General features: G+C 43.2%; 2 protein-coding genes across 2 annotated transcripts in view; one reads left to right on the top strand and one right to left on the bottom strand.

Annotated features, from left to right (window-relative positions):
• The window catches only part of LOC134017173 (protein phosphatase 1 regulatory subunit 15B), a 598,478-nt gene extending 595,718 nt beyond the window's left edge, over positions 1-2,760 (bottom strand). Inside the window, exon 1 of the mRNA XM_062456551.1 lies at positions 2,745-2,760. The gene's annotated coding sequence lies outside the window, so the exon portion shown is untranslated. The remainder of the gene's footprint in view (positions 1-2,744) is intronic.
• Positions 2,761-5,026: 2,266 nt separating this feature from the next.
• Positions 5,027-6,791, top strand: LOC134017148 (zinc finger protein 32-like). The gene is made up of 2 exons (XM_062456505.1): positions 5,027-5,296; positions 5,566-6,791. The coding sequence occupies exons 1-2, from the start codon at positions 5,116-5,118 to the stop codon at positions 6,369-6,371; spliced, it is 987 nt and encodes a 328-aa protein (XP_062312489.1). The 5' UTR covers positions 5,027-5,115; the 3' UTR covers positions 6,372-6,791.
• Positions 6,792-12,992: the final 6,201 nt, after the last annotated feature.

Genomic DNA, 12,992 nt, shown 5'->3' with positions numbered 1-12,992 from the left:
CGAAATTTGAAATACAAACATTTTCCCGATCTGACTCAATGGCTGCTGGACATTGCAGATTCAGCCGCTAATAGCCTACTAATAATAAGACTCGTATCACCAGTCCTGTTGTAACCGAATGCCGATGGTATTTAGTATCTCTTACAATGTACTACAAATTAAAAATATTGTTTGTTTAACATGCAAATCATCAGAGCGCGCTTATCACTGCCTGAAAACTTGCAGCATGCGAACTTATGTAGAAGCTGAGTGGGGAACGGTGCAACAGAGAAAGATTTTGTTGTCTTGGCCGGAGAAGATAATGTCATTCGATTTGGATGTGATTCTTATAATAGGCATATCCATTTTTCAACCCAGCGCGTTAGCATGAGCGAAGTAGGGCTAGGCCAACTTACGTTTTTCAGGTGGTAGGCTACATCATATTCGACGTTGAACTATGAAAAATAAACCGTTGTTTGCAGAGTTTGCATTCAACGTTTTTCGAGTCACCCGGTACTTTGTAAATGTAAATGTTCTTTAATGAAATGCTGCCATAACACAGATTTCTTTGCCATTTTGACTAATAACACCTACAAAGTAGGCTATGGCAGAGTTTGTAGTTCGGCAGCCAATTGTGCTCGTGCCGTGTGCAAATTACCAAAACAAAACAAAGCGCAGATTAACGAAAGGGAAAACAGTAACACCTTTTCTTTTAAATTATATATTTTTAGAGTTGCTTTATTTGTCTTAAATAATATAATCTACAATTTCTGTAGAACATTTCGTTAATTCAGCAATGATGACACAAGCGGGAATCTGATCTCACACTGCCATACGGCAGCTCAACTAAAAAAATCTTAGTTGACCAAGAGAATATCGACCAGAAAATCGACTAGTCGACTGAGTGGGGACAGCCCTACTCTTAACGCATGACTATGTTTAACTTAATGTCTGCACCTCTCTGTCAACAACTGTCTCTGGAGTGGAGGGTAGGGCTTCATATCCAACAAATTACACCCCTGAACTTTTAAAACAGACCTAATGGCCTACTACAATTGTAAATATCCTATGGCTTCTTTTCCAATTGGGCCTTGATACAATGTCATCTAATATTTTCTGCCCATTCTGCACAGTTTTTGGGGACTTTCCACACCAGCACCCTTTGTCCAGTCCCTCTATTCTGTCCTACTACATGTGTTTTCCAACACCAGTCACAATCAACCCTGGGCAGGGACGGCGCCAGAGAATCTTTTATGCAGGTGCTGAGGAGGTGCTAGATCATTGACAGGGGGAGCTGCGCAATTATATATACATAAATACTATTAATAAAGAAGCAGTACTTCTCTTGAGTGGTTTTTATTCAGATGAATAATCATTGGATTAAGGTCAAAAGTCTATCACTTGAACTGGTTTCACTTAAGACACTAAAAGTCAGCAGCTTGGCATACTGGGACATGGAAAGGATTAAACATTTAGCCTTTCATCAAAGTAAAAAATGCTGGTTTGTCCTTTTTCATCAATGTCCTCAAAAAAGCAGTCTGCAGAGCTACTGTGTCTGTGGGGTGACTGTCTGTCTCTGGAGGGCTGGCAAGCAGGGCCTGCAGGCAGGCAGGCCAGCTGAATGAAGCTGTCCTGGGGTCAGGGCTGAAGAGAAGCTGTCCAGCTAGAGAGGGGTAGTCCAGCAAGGGGTCTGTGTTGCTCTCAGCATCCTCTGTTGAACTCTTGAGCAGGCCTCTGCATGACCCTCCAGACCTGTAAAAGTGAAGAAAGGGTCCATGTCAGTTGTGAAAAATGAAGCTTTTTCCATCTACACTTGACATAAACTACAGTTTTGACTGTGAAATGCAGTGGCATTACTTGAACTTGAATCCAAATGTGTTGACCTGATGGAGACCCATGCAAAGTCACTCAAAGCACGGGTTCGATTCCAGGCTCTGGCAAGAGTATTTAGCTCTAAACTGGTCAATATATACACATCTGACAAAAGACCAGCTCGACCTTTGCCTGTAAACAGTGATTCTGACTGTCAGAGACCTTTAAATAGCCTGACTTACTGAAATTGGCAAAACTAGCCTGGCTAACGTAGGTCGCTTTCTCAGGGCATATGACGAATGAAACAGGCTCGCCTTGTAAAATCAGATATACTGGCTATCTTTAGCAGGCCCTTGTCTACAAAAAGCAGTCCTCCCTGACGTTTTTGGAGTAGAATTGAGTGAAATACAAAATTGTTTACACACTGCAAGTGGGCGAGCCGAGTCTGACTCTGAGGCTAACGTCAAAACAATGTACCCCCGGGACGCAGTATCACTCCAATTGCAAGTCCACAAATCACAAAAATAAGCATCTGGCTAAAAGCACAGTTCCCACATCTCCTAAAGGCTGCCCTCCTCAACCTTTTTTGTGTAGACCTAACTGTAAAATGGTGAACTTATGAACATGACGCGACCAAAACATGGCTGCCGCCTAAGCCGATGCGGTCTCCCTGGCGCATAGGCTTATTACAAAGTCTTTCACGCCCCAAATCAAAATTCTGAGCCGACAGGTCTGTGGGGAAGTGCTTTTTCTCCTAAAGGCTGCCCTCCTCGACCTTTTTGATGAACAATTCACCGAGATGCAAAATGATTCACTAATTAAAAACACAGAGGAAAAAAGCTAGAGCTAGCTACTTTTCGAGTTTGGTTTTCCGTCACTTCAGACTCACAAGCTAAAGGTCTAAAAGTGCTAAAACTTTCACCATAATTCAAGAGTAGTGTACTTTCACGAACCCAATCATTGATTCTAGCTTAAAATGTGTAAAAATAGGTGATATGACTTACCGAACGTGGCTGCCTCCAACACTATCAGGCGATTCCAGTTGAAAACAACAATGGCCGCCGAAATAATTTATATTCGTAACGGCGAGCTGCGATTGGAAGCGAAAAACCGAGGGTGGGGGCTTGGTCAGCACACAATTTCCAGAAAGGATGTGTGTGCATCTCGCCAAGATTGCGCGTGTGTCAAGTAGGGGTGACCACCTGTCCCGCTTTGGGCTGTATCGCACAGCATTTTCAATATGGGACGTGCGGGACAAGGGGTGAAAATGCTGTGCGACACAACGCAAAGCGGGACAGGTGGTCACCTTAGTGTCAGAGAATGTCTAATATAGAGAGAACTGCCACTCGGGAAACTTCCGGGTTCTGAACTGGTTGCAGTTCCACTCTAGTTCCATATGAGGGCGCTAACGGTCGAGTGCAGAATGAATGGAGGTCTATGGAGCTATACCCCTCAAAATCCACTTTTCTCAGGATATCATTTTGTGTCTAGTAATTTGAATTCTGAATTCGAATGGGGAGGCAACAAAAAAATACACACCGCTGGGTGATAGATTTTTTTAAAGTCGCCTTTCTGTTCTAAAAAGCCTTTTAAAATGTAATTGACGTCATACACATTGTACGGCCCGAGATACTGCTTGACGGCAAGCTCTGGTTACTTCCACTTTTCTCTCGAGGCATCGACAACAAAGCTGACAGGTTAGGCTCTCCCTGTCAATACACATGCTAGAAAGAGTTTTGGTTTGCTAATGTTGTTGCTAATGTTGCTAATGCTCTGACATTCTGGTTCTGCTTCGGATGCCATCAAGCGGGATCTTTGGTCCTAGTCAGTCCTTCACTAACCAATCAGCATTCGTTAGCAGAATGCTAGCGTGTTATGGGCAACAACGACTTACCCTGTAAGAAATCGAAAGGACATAAGTACTCATTCATTCAACTTTCGACCTGTAATCCATGTTGAACATGCAAAAACTACAATCAAATATGAGATTTCTCGACGACAATCAGGTGAAAGAGACAAATTTAGCCGTTTAGCTCCATAGACTCCCATTCATTCTGCACTCGACCACGATCACTCCCAGTGGAACTCTGGTGGAACTGCAACAAAATTCGGTACAATGGGGCTTAATAGGGAGTGGCCAGGCTCTCCTTAACCCTTGTGTTATCTTCGGGTCATTCTGACCCATCAGTCATTGTGACCCACCGTCGTATTGCGACAAATTTACCTCATACAAAAACAAAGTGAAGCATTTTCTTTTAACTGTCGGGCTGTCTCAGACCCCCCACATTGGAATGGTTAAAAGAAAATTATTTTTATTTGTTTTTGTATTGGGTAAAATTGGGTAAACACAACAATGGTTCGTTATGAACCTTTGGGTCATGTGACCCGAAGGCAGCACCAGGGTTAAACAGGCTCTGCTAGTGTCAAGGGGCAGGATGAGTCTGAGAATTTGGAGCATGCGCGCTATGGAGTAATTCAATTGAATTCAATCATATATTGACATATCAAGGTGAAATTGCGTATGGTACTTCAGAATGATGTCATCTTGAAGGCACAAAGGTTTGAAAAACCATCAGTCAAAATTATATTTGATTTATTAACACAAAGATATTGTGGCAATGTGTACATTTACATAAATACACTTCTTTCAGCCATTTTGTATTGCATTCCTTATTCACCCTTGACCCTATAGAAAGACATGTGTTCTACAAATCTGTAACAATTTTCAAGTCGATTGGATCTATGGTTCATGAGGAGAAGGGTTTTGAAGGTTGTACCAAATTTGGACAGTACAGCAAAATCTATCATGGCGGACCTATGGGTTCTTGAGGCCTTTTTGTTCCCCATGAGAAATAAGGTATGTATACCAATTTTCAGGCATTTTGGAATAATGGGGCGCTGGGGAAATCACGTAGACTTTGGGCGTGGCTTATAGCGCCACCTATGGGCGTACATGGGCCATTATCGGTCTGGGAGTAGTGAGTGACCTGTTGTATCATTGGGCCAAATTTTAAAAAATCAGGTCAAGGACTTTTTGAGCTATTGAGCCATTTAATGGAGAAATATAATAATAATAGGAATACTAAAAAAAACAATAGGTTCCCTCCTACCGGAGAAACCCTAATAATAATAGGAATACAAACAAAAACAATAGGTTCCCTCCTACCGGAGGAACCCTAATAATCTAAAATCAGGAGACCGTTACCAGCTTTTACGGTAATGGAAGACATGTTTTGCATACGTCACTAGAAAGCGCCCACTTCCGACGCAAATTGCTTGGTTTGTTGTGAGGTGGTTGTGGCTAGCAGCCAAGCTACCTTCAAAATGACAAAATTACAATTTCTAAATGTCTTTTTGACTGAGCGTTTGATGTTGGCTGCACAAGAGATATATAAAGCGGTGGAAGACACAATATTAGAGTACCAGGAAGAAATAATCCGAGAAAAAAGGGAGAACGATCAACTGAGACGCAAGCTTATCGAGGCAGGGACTGAGACATGGCCGGGTTAGTAAAATAAAACATGATGAAATAGGACACATTAGGCTAGTTCACAACGTAAGACTTCTATACTGAATTGTTTATCTAGCTATTGTGTAAATTATATTCAACTAACTGCCAATTCAACGTAATATTTCACAAATAATTTTACGTTGGTTGGAATATCCTTTCCTTTTGCAGTAGCATTGTTACAGAGACGGATTAGCGAAACCCCTACTGTTATATGTGACTCCTTAAGAGTTTAGCTAATGTGTCTGTTCACCAATGTTTTGCAGAAGGGCCATCCTATGAGTGTGAGGAGCAAGAAAGGGGATTCAGTGAGGAGAAAGTGGAACCAGAACCTACAGAGACAACAGGAAAAGAAGCCTGCACAACTAAGGGGGGGAAGCCACTCCGTGTCCAGTCTCACACGTCAATTGCTTCTACCAGAAATGCTAACTATGATCCAAACTCTCCTCAGTCTACCTCACACCATCTGCAAAGCCTCTCTCAAGAAGGGAGCAGGGACCTAGTGGCAAACTCGGCATATAAACATGTCAAAACAGAGACTGAAGGACTGTCCTCAGCAACTCCCACTGACAGCCCAGGTGGCGATACGAGTCTGAATCTGGATTGTTCTTCGGCTCAGAGTGACACCTGTGTAAGTATGATAGGTTTAGAAGGTGACATTGGACTACTGTCTGGGTTTGAGGCCCTTCAGATTCCTCACTCTGAGCATTTTCTGCAAACACATGACTCGTCGTTGCGATGCACGGTGTGTGGGAAGTCCTGTAGACATCTCGGCCACTTGAACGCCCATGCACGTGTCCACACCAAAGAGAAGCCCTTTCTCTGCGGCCTGTGTGGTAAAGCATTCAGCTCCTCTGGGAGACTGAAAGGCCATCAGCGCATTCACACGGGGGAGAAACCATACCAGTGCCACTTCTGCCGGAAGCGGTTTAACCAAACAGCCCATCTCAAAGTACACCTCAGGGTTCACACTGGAGAGAAACCCTTCAGCTGCCCCGTGTGTGGGAAGAGCTTCAGCCAGTCCAACAAAGTGAAACGTCACCTCGTAACTCACTCCAGGGACAGGACGTAGCTTCTTTATTTGCAAAGAGGGTCACTTTATAAAGTGATACACTTTATACATATGTATGCTCAATGTTTTTCTTTGCTGATCAGGAACATTTTTTGTCAAATAAATTAGGCCCCCAAAAAAAGAGATGTGGTTAGTGGAGTATTTATTGTGCATGAGGGGATGACATCACCTCTCATGAGTGAGTTGCTGTGGGTGGACTAGCTGGTTGTTGTAAACAGAATGTTTGTTTTTGGCACGGTCCTTTATCATGGTTTATATTTTTTTAAATAAATGCTGAAATTGAGCAAACGTGTTTTTATTTTTTGGTTGCTTGAATGGATTAATGGTTGGTGAAGTGCAGCTACCCAAAAGATTTTGTTTACAATTTTTGATTATATACAGACATGCTCAAATTTGTTGGTACCCTTACAGCTCACTGAAATACTTACATTTATGCATTTAGCAGACGCTTTTATCCAAAGCGACTTCCAAGAGAAAGCTTTACAAAAGAGCATAGGTCACTGATCATAACAACGAGATAGCCCCAAACATTGTGAGCAGCCAAAACATGAAGCATACATTGTGGAAAACCAAATAAGTGCCAAAGGGAAGAACCATAAGAGCATGCAGTTAAACAAGTTACAATTGAACAACATGAAACTCCCCGCAAGAGTGTACCTGTAGAAAAAAACAATCAACGGTAAAATATTTCATAGTGAGTACAAGAATTTGAAACCGTTACAACTAATGATGAAGAAAGTGTTTTGTCCATCTCTTCATAAACGGAGTGACTAAGTTCAGTTGAGTTCTGGATTTTAATAAGTATTTATCAATCTGCAGATTGGGAGAGAAAACCAGACCTCTGACAATAAATGACAACACAACACCAGGCTTAGGTCTCAATCATGTCTCTCCGCTCTGAAGGCCGGAGGACCATCTTTTATAGGGCACAGGAATGTAAACATAGATAGTGACAGTCAGGCAGTAATGACGTTACAACAGTCTCAGAGGAATAGATTCACAGCTCCCAACACATGACCACTCAGACTAGAGAGATCATAGTTGGCGCTCTCCTTGTAGTCATGACAAAGGACGTTTACACAGTACTTTCTCCTGATCCCAAACATCTATTAACCCTGACACATAGACACAATCTACTCTTATTAATAGCAAGCTTACATGAGAACATACTAACTAGTATCCAATGACTAGTTCTATTGATAAGTGAATAATGTAAGCACACCAGAAATCGCAATTTCTTCCACAGTCCCCCCTTTTGACGTTTAACGTCAACACAACAACCATTCATCAACTGTTTATCTGGGGCCTGCTGTAGTGCCTTACATTTCACAAGTTTCAAAACACTTAAAAACCTTAACAATCAAACAATACAGTATCTGTTACTACTCAGCACAGCATACATGATTATAGGATTTGAAGAAATATTAGGTAGTACCCAATCACAGGTGAAAAGGTACAAAGTCATTGAAGTGAATAGCTTTTTGCTTAGTTCTCAAGATAGGGCTCCCAGAAATGACCTTAACGCTCCTTCTATTTTCCTTGTTCAAAGTTGCATGGCATTATACACTTTGGCGATATTGTGACCTCTGATTCATCCTAGTAACACAGGCATTTCCTAAGACCCCACAAAAGAACCAGCTTCTAGCTATTCACTTCTTAAGCAAAGAGCATAATGACAGTTTATCAATAGTTGTAGAAACATAGGCATATTTCTCTGCTGGACATACCCACTGGTCATGCTCTCGTGAGCTCAACACATCAGGGTATAGGTCAAACACTGTTCATTAAATTCAGAGTATTTCAAACAGTATAAAAAGTAATAAAGTAACCATCAGGGAGTCAGGTGGCTGAGCGGTTAGGGAGTCGGGCTAGTAATCTGAAGGTTACCGTTTCGATTCCCGGCTCTGCCAAATGACGTTGTGTCCTTGGGCAAGGCACTTCACCCTACTTGCCTCGGGGGGAATGTCCCTGTACTTACTGTAAGTCGCTCTGGATAAGAGCGTCTGCTAAATGACTAAAATGTAAATGTAAATCTTTAATTATTGTTAAATGATCTGTGGTCAAGGACAGATCTATTCACATTGCATACAGCATTGTATATCAGTTGGAAAATAGAAGGAGGCAAATGGCCATCTTTATTACATTGGCAAAGTAGTCACTTGGTACATGAGATTACATATAAAGTAATCATCAGTCTTGCTTGCTTTTGTCTGTGGCTTGATTTGGGCTACCATAATCTTACTGGCAGCCTTACGAGAGCCCAATGCACAGCACTGTACACAGCAGGCAGTACACATCTTCCAAGCACAAACCACAATCAGCACAACAACGATTAACATGCCCAATCCAGTGATTCCCATTTGAATAATAGTCGAAAAAGAAACCCCCAACAGAGGTCAGTCAGCACAATTCCAAGCTTCAGGTTCCCCCAAAGCTGAAATTAACTCTTTAATGTGAGCAGCCATACTTGTGATATTAGCAGATTAATCTTGGATAAAAGTACAACAGTCATGACCTATCACAGCACAGGTACCTCCCTGAGCTGACAACAGATAATCCAGTGCCATACGGTTCTGTAGCACTACCTGCCTCATGGCCTTCATCTCAGAAGCAACCGCAGTTAAGGCGTCGGCTGTCTCATTACCAATGGACTCCAACCCTAGTGCTAAGCTCCTAAAAGGCAGTGATAACACCATACACAGGGAGAATGGCAGCTGAAAACGTGAAAAGTGACTGTGTACTATTGAATCCATGTGATGTGATCCCAGCTTCTTAGCATCTGCATTAATAATACTTCTCTTGTGGCGGTGCCACCAATGTTTGGGAAAGGGGTGCAGGGGCAACCCATCTACAGGTCTGAGGGTTCCTACAATAAACCCAAGGTAACACGTTCCTGACCAGTCGGCCGGCAGGAAATAATAAGCACTCTTACCACATACCCACATGGTGCCCTTGTTAGCTGCATGAGGAACCCAAAATGGTGATGCCCTTATACTTACAGGTCCATCATGCAACAGGCTGTTAGCATACATACCACAGTGTGGTTACATGTATTTTTACAAATACCTTCCCATAATTATTTAAACATTTAATCAACCATATACTACATCTTCTGTAGTATGCTAAAAGTGTAGGAATAGCATAGTCAGCAACATCAGGAATTTAGGAGTAACCCAGTGGGGATGAGACAAAATGACAAGTTGGACCAAGCACTATTTGGAGGTGCACCTGCTCCTCCACCGGACTCTGGCTCTCCGTTGGGACCCTCCACCGTGTTGTTCGGTGGAGGGGACGTTTTGCAGTGTGTCGCATGGCTCCATGTTGGACGACCCTCCACTTTCACCGCTGTGTGAGTCACCAAGAGAACCAGGTATGGACTGGCCCATCTCGGTGAGAGGGCAGTCCTCCGTTTGTGCACTTTCACGTACACATAGTCTCCCGGTTGATAGGGATGACATGGCTCCCCAGCGGGTTCAGGCAGGGCAGCTTTCACCTGTGAATGCACAACCCTTGCTGCTCTAGTTAGGGCGTAACAAAAGTTTAACATTGTATCATCCATCTGGTGGATATCCATCTGTTTCAATGATAGTGGGGGAGAGACAGGCAATCTCATTGGTCTCCCTAAAACTATCTTGTGTGGAGAAAGTCCATTCCTCCTCTGGGGAGTACATCTCATAGCCATAAGAGCTAGTGGGAGTGCATCAGGCCATTTTAGGCCAGTCTCTTCACATATCTTGGCTAGTTTGTTTTTCAAAGTTCCATTTTGCCTCTCCACTTCCCCCGCAGACTGTGGGTGGTAGGGACAGTGGCAATGCTGGTTGATCTGGAGCGCTTTACAAAGTTCCTGAACAATTTGACCCGTGAAATGTGAACCTCTATCACTGTCTTGTGAGGATCCCATATCTACAGATCACATCTCTCATAATAAGAATCTTGGCTATCGTGGTAGCATCAACTTTCCGACATGGGTAGGCTTCTACCCATTTCGAGAACATGTCAACAATTACAAGTACATACTCAAAATTACAACACTTGTTCATCTGCATAAAATCAATTTGTAAATTAATAAAAGGACCACTTGGTGGTGGGTGGGTGGGTCTTCTCTTTGGTCCCTTTCCGGGATTATGCTGCTGGTAAATATGACACTGAGCACAATGTTTCTCAGCCTTTGTGGAAAAACCAGGTGCAAACCAATCTGTATTTACTATTGAGACCATACCCCCCTTGCTCGTATAGGCACATCCGTGCACCAGGCGAGCCAACCAAGGGAACAATGCACGTGGAATCTTGCACACAGCCAACAGATAACCAACCATCCCTCTCAGTGTTATCAGCAGCGACTTGAAGGTCCACCACAACATGAAGAGAGGGAGTGCACGCTTCCGGCTGCTGAGACACAAAAAACAAATAGAGACCTGGAACACATCAGAGGATTTGGCCGCAGCCTTTTCTGCTAAATCAGCTCTAGCATTTCCTCTTGAAACATCATCTGTATTGTTAGTATGAGCCTCACACTTAGTAACAATAGGCGTCTCTTATTCTCGTCTCGTACTGCAGACAACAAATTATCAATCATCTTTCCAATCTTGATTGCTCCACCTGAGGAGTTAATGAAACCTCTTTCTCGCCATATGGAACCAAAATCGTGAGTAACTCCAAATCCATACCTCGAGTCAGTGTGAATATTTACGACCTTGCCTTCTGACAAACAACATGCCCTTGTCAAAGCAAAACTCTGCCAGCTGTGCAGTGCATTGTGGAGACAGTTTACCAGATTCGAATGTCTCACTGTCCGTGCAGACCGCATATCCGGAGTTTAGAGAGCCCCATGCTCGGGACGAAGATCCATCTACGTACAACACAAGTTCAGCATTATCCATAGGTTTGCCAAACAAATCAGGTCTGGGTGTTAGCACTTTATCGACAACCATCTCACAGTCATGTGGTTCACCATCATCAGGGGTGGGCAACAATGAAGCTGGATTCAATGGGGAGCATCTATGGATCGTAATATTACTTTGAGTCAACAAAATCAGTTCATACTTTGTAGCTCTAGTGGCTGACAGGTGTTGAGTTTTGGTGCGTAACAGAAGAGCACTTACTGCGTGAGGAACCATCACTGCCAAGGACAAGCCCAGCACTATATCTGAAGTTGCTTCCATACATGTTGCCGCAGCACAGACTGCTCATAATCACGGGGGGAAACCTGCTGCCACAGTATCTAAAGAAGAACTCACATAGGCAATAGGCCTCTTAAGATTACCATGCTGCTGGGTCAGTACACCCTGGTGTAGTCTGGCAGACCGAGAGCTGGCGCCTGGGCCAAGGCCTGCTTGAGAGATACAAATGATTTATCAGCTTCAGTTTTCCACAACAAATGAGTATCAGTCTCCTTCCTTAAATCAAGGAGAGGTCTAGCCAACACAGCATAATGAAGGATCTACTAACGACAATACCCGGCTGAACCTAGAAAAAGACTTGAGTTGTTTTGGTGTTCTAGGCTTCGGTATCCATCGGATGGCCTCCACTCTATCAGGCGTCAATAGACGCTCTGTACCTTTGAGTGTATGGCCCAGATACTTGACCTCCTAAGACCATAACTGCAGTTTTGCCTTTGAGGCCTTGTGGCTCTTCTCAGCCAGTGCCTGTAGCACAGCAATAGTGTCCTGTTGGCAGGAGGCAAGATTCTTAGAACATATCAAAAAGGTCATCAATATACTGCACCAGAGTAGAGCCGGCTGCTAAGGTGACATCCTGGAGGTCCTCTCGTAATGCTTGACTAAACAACGTAGGTGATTCGGTGTACCCCTGTGGTAGAACTGAAATGTATAGTGGACCTGGCGAAACGTGAATGCAAACAGATACTGGCTCTCTTCTGCAATGGGAACAGAAAAGAAAGCAAACAATAGTCATTAACAGAGCTAGAAAGTAACAGGGTTACTTGCTAAGTATCGTAACAGGGTTAGGCACAACAGGATGTATAACACAGGCATTACCTGCTTATAAACCCATAATAAACTTCCAAGTATTTTATTAGCCTTAAAGGATCAAATTGACCTTACGTCTACCTATGACTCCTTGTTTCAACAAAGCATCAATAACTGGGACAATACCTTTCCCTACTTCTCTATTACTAGCATACTGAGGTACGGTTCTCAAGAGTCGTACTACAATCAATGATAATAACAACTGGGGTAGCATTCTTAATGCGCCCAATATGATTAGCGTGTATGGACTACAGTAGCTCAGGCCCAGCTTCTAGCAAGGCCACATCTGCGGTCGCTAAAATCTCTGCATTCCACTGCTGGGGGATGTGTATGGGATTGCTAGGCCAAGTGTTCTTTATCCTAAGGAATAGATAAGAAAAAGTCAGTAGTGCATATCATTTCGGTTCAGTTTGCACGACAAATTCCTTTCCAACAGATTTATTTGACACCCCATAGTTGAAAGAAATACATCATCATTCAAAGATCCATCTATCCACCCATAACAGCTAACTGACAGTTGTGTCCACAGGAACCCCAGAAACTACCACTACCATCTCATTGATTTCGGGTACTGTCTACAGTTGCACTGGCTGACCTAGTAGCTCTGTGACTTACTTGAAAAAGAGAAGCTCTC

Source organism: Osmerus eperlanus, chromosome 1 (assembly GCF_963692335.1).
Source record: "Osmerus eperlanus chromosome 1, fOsmEpe2.1, whole genome shotgun sequence".
In the NCBI taxonomy this organism is placed as follows: Eukaryota; Metazoa; Chordata; class Actinopteri; order Osmeriformes; family Osmeridae; genus Osmerus; species Osmerus eperlanus.
Note: the sequence above shows the minus strand (reverse complement) of the source record. Positions and strands in the feature narration are given on the sequence as shown.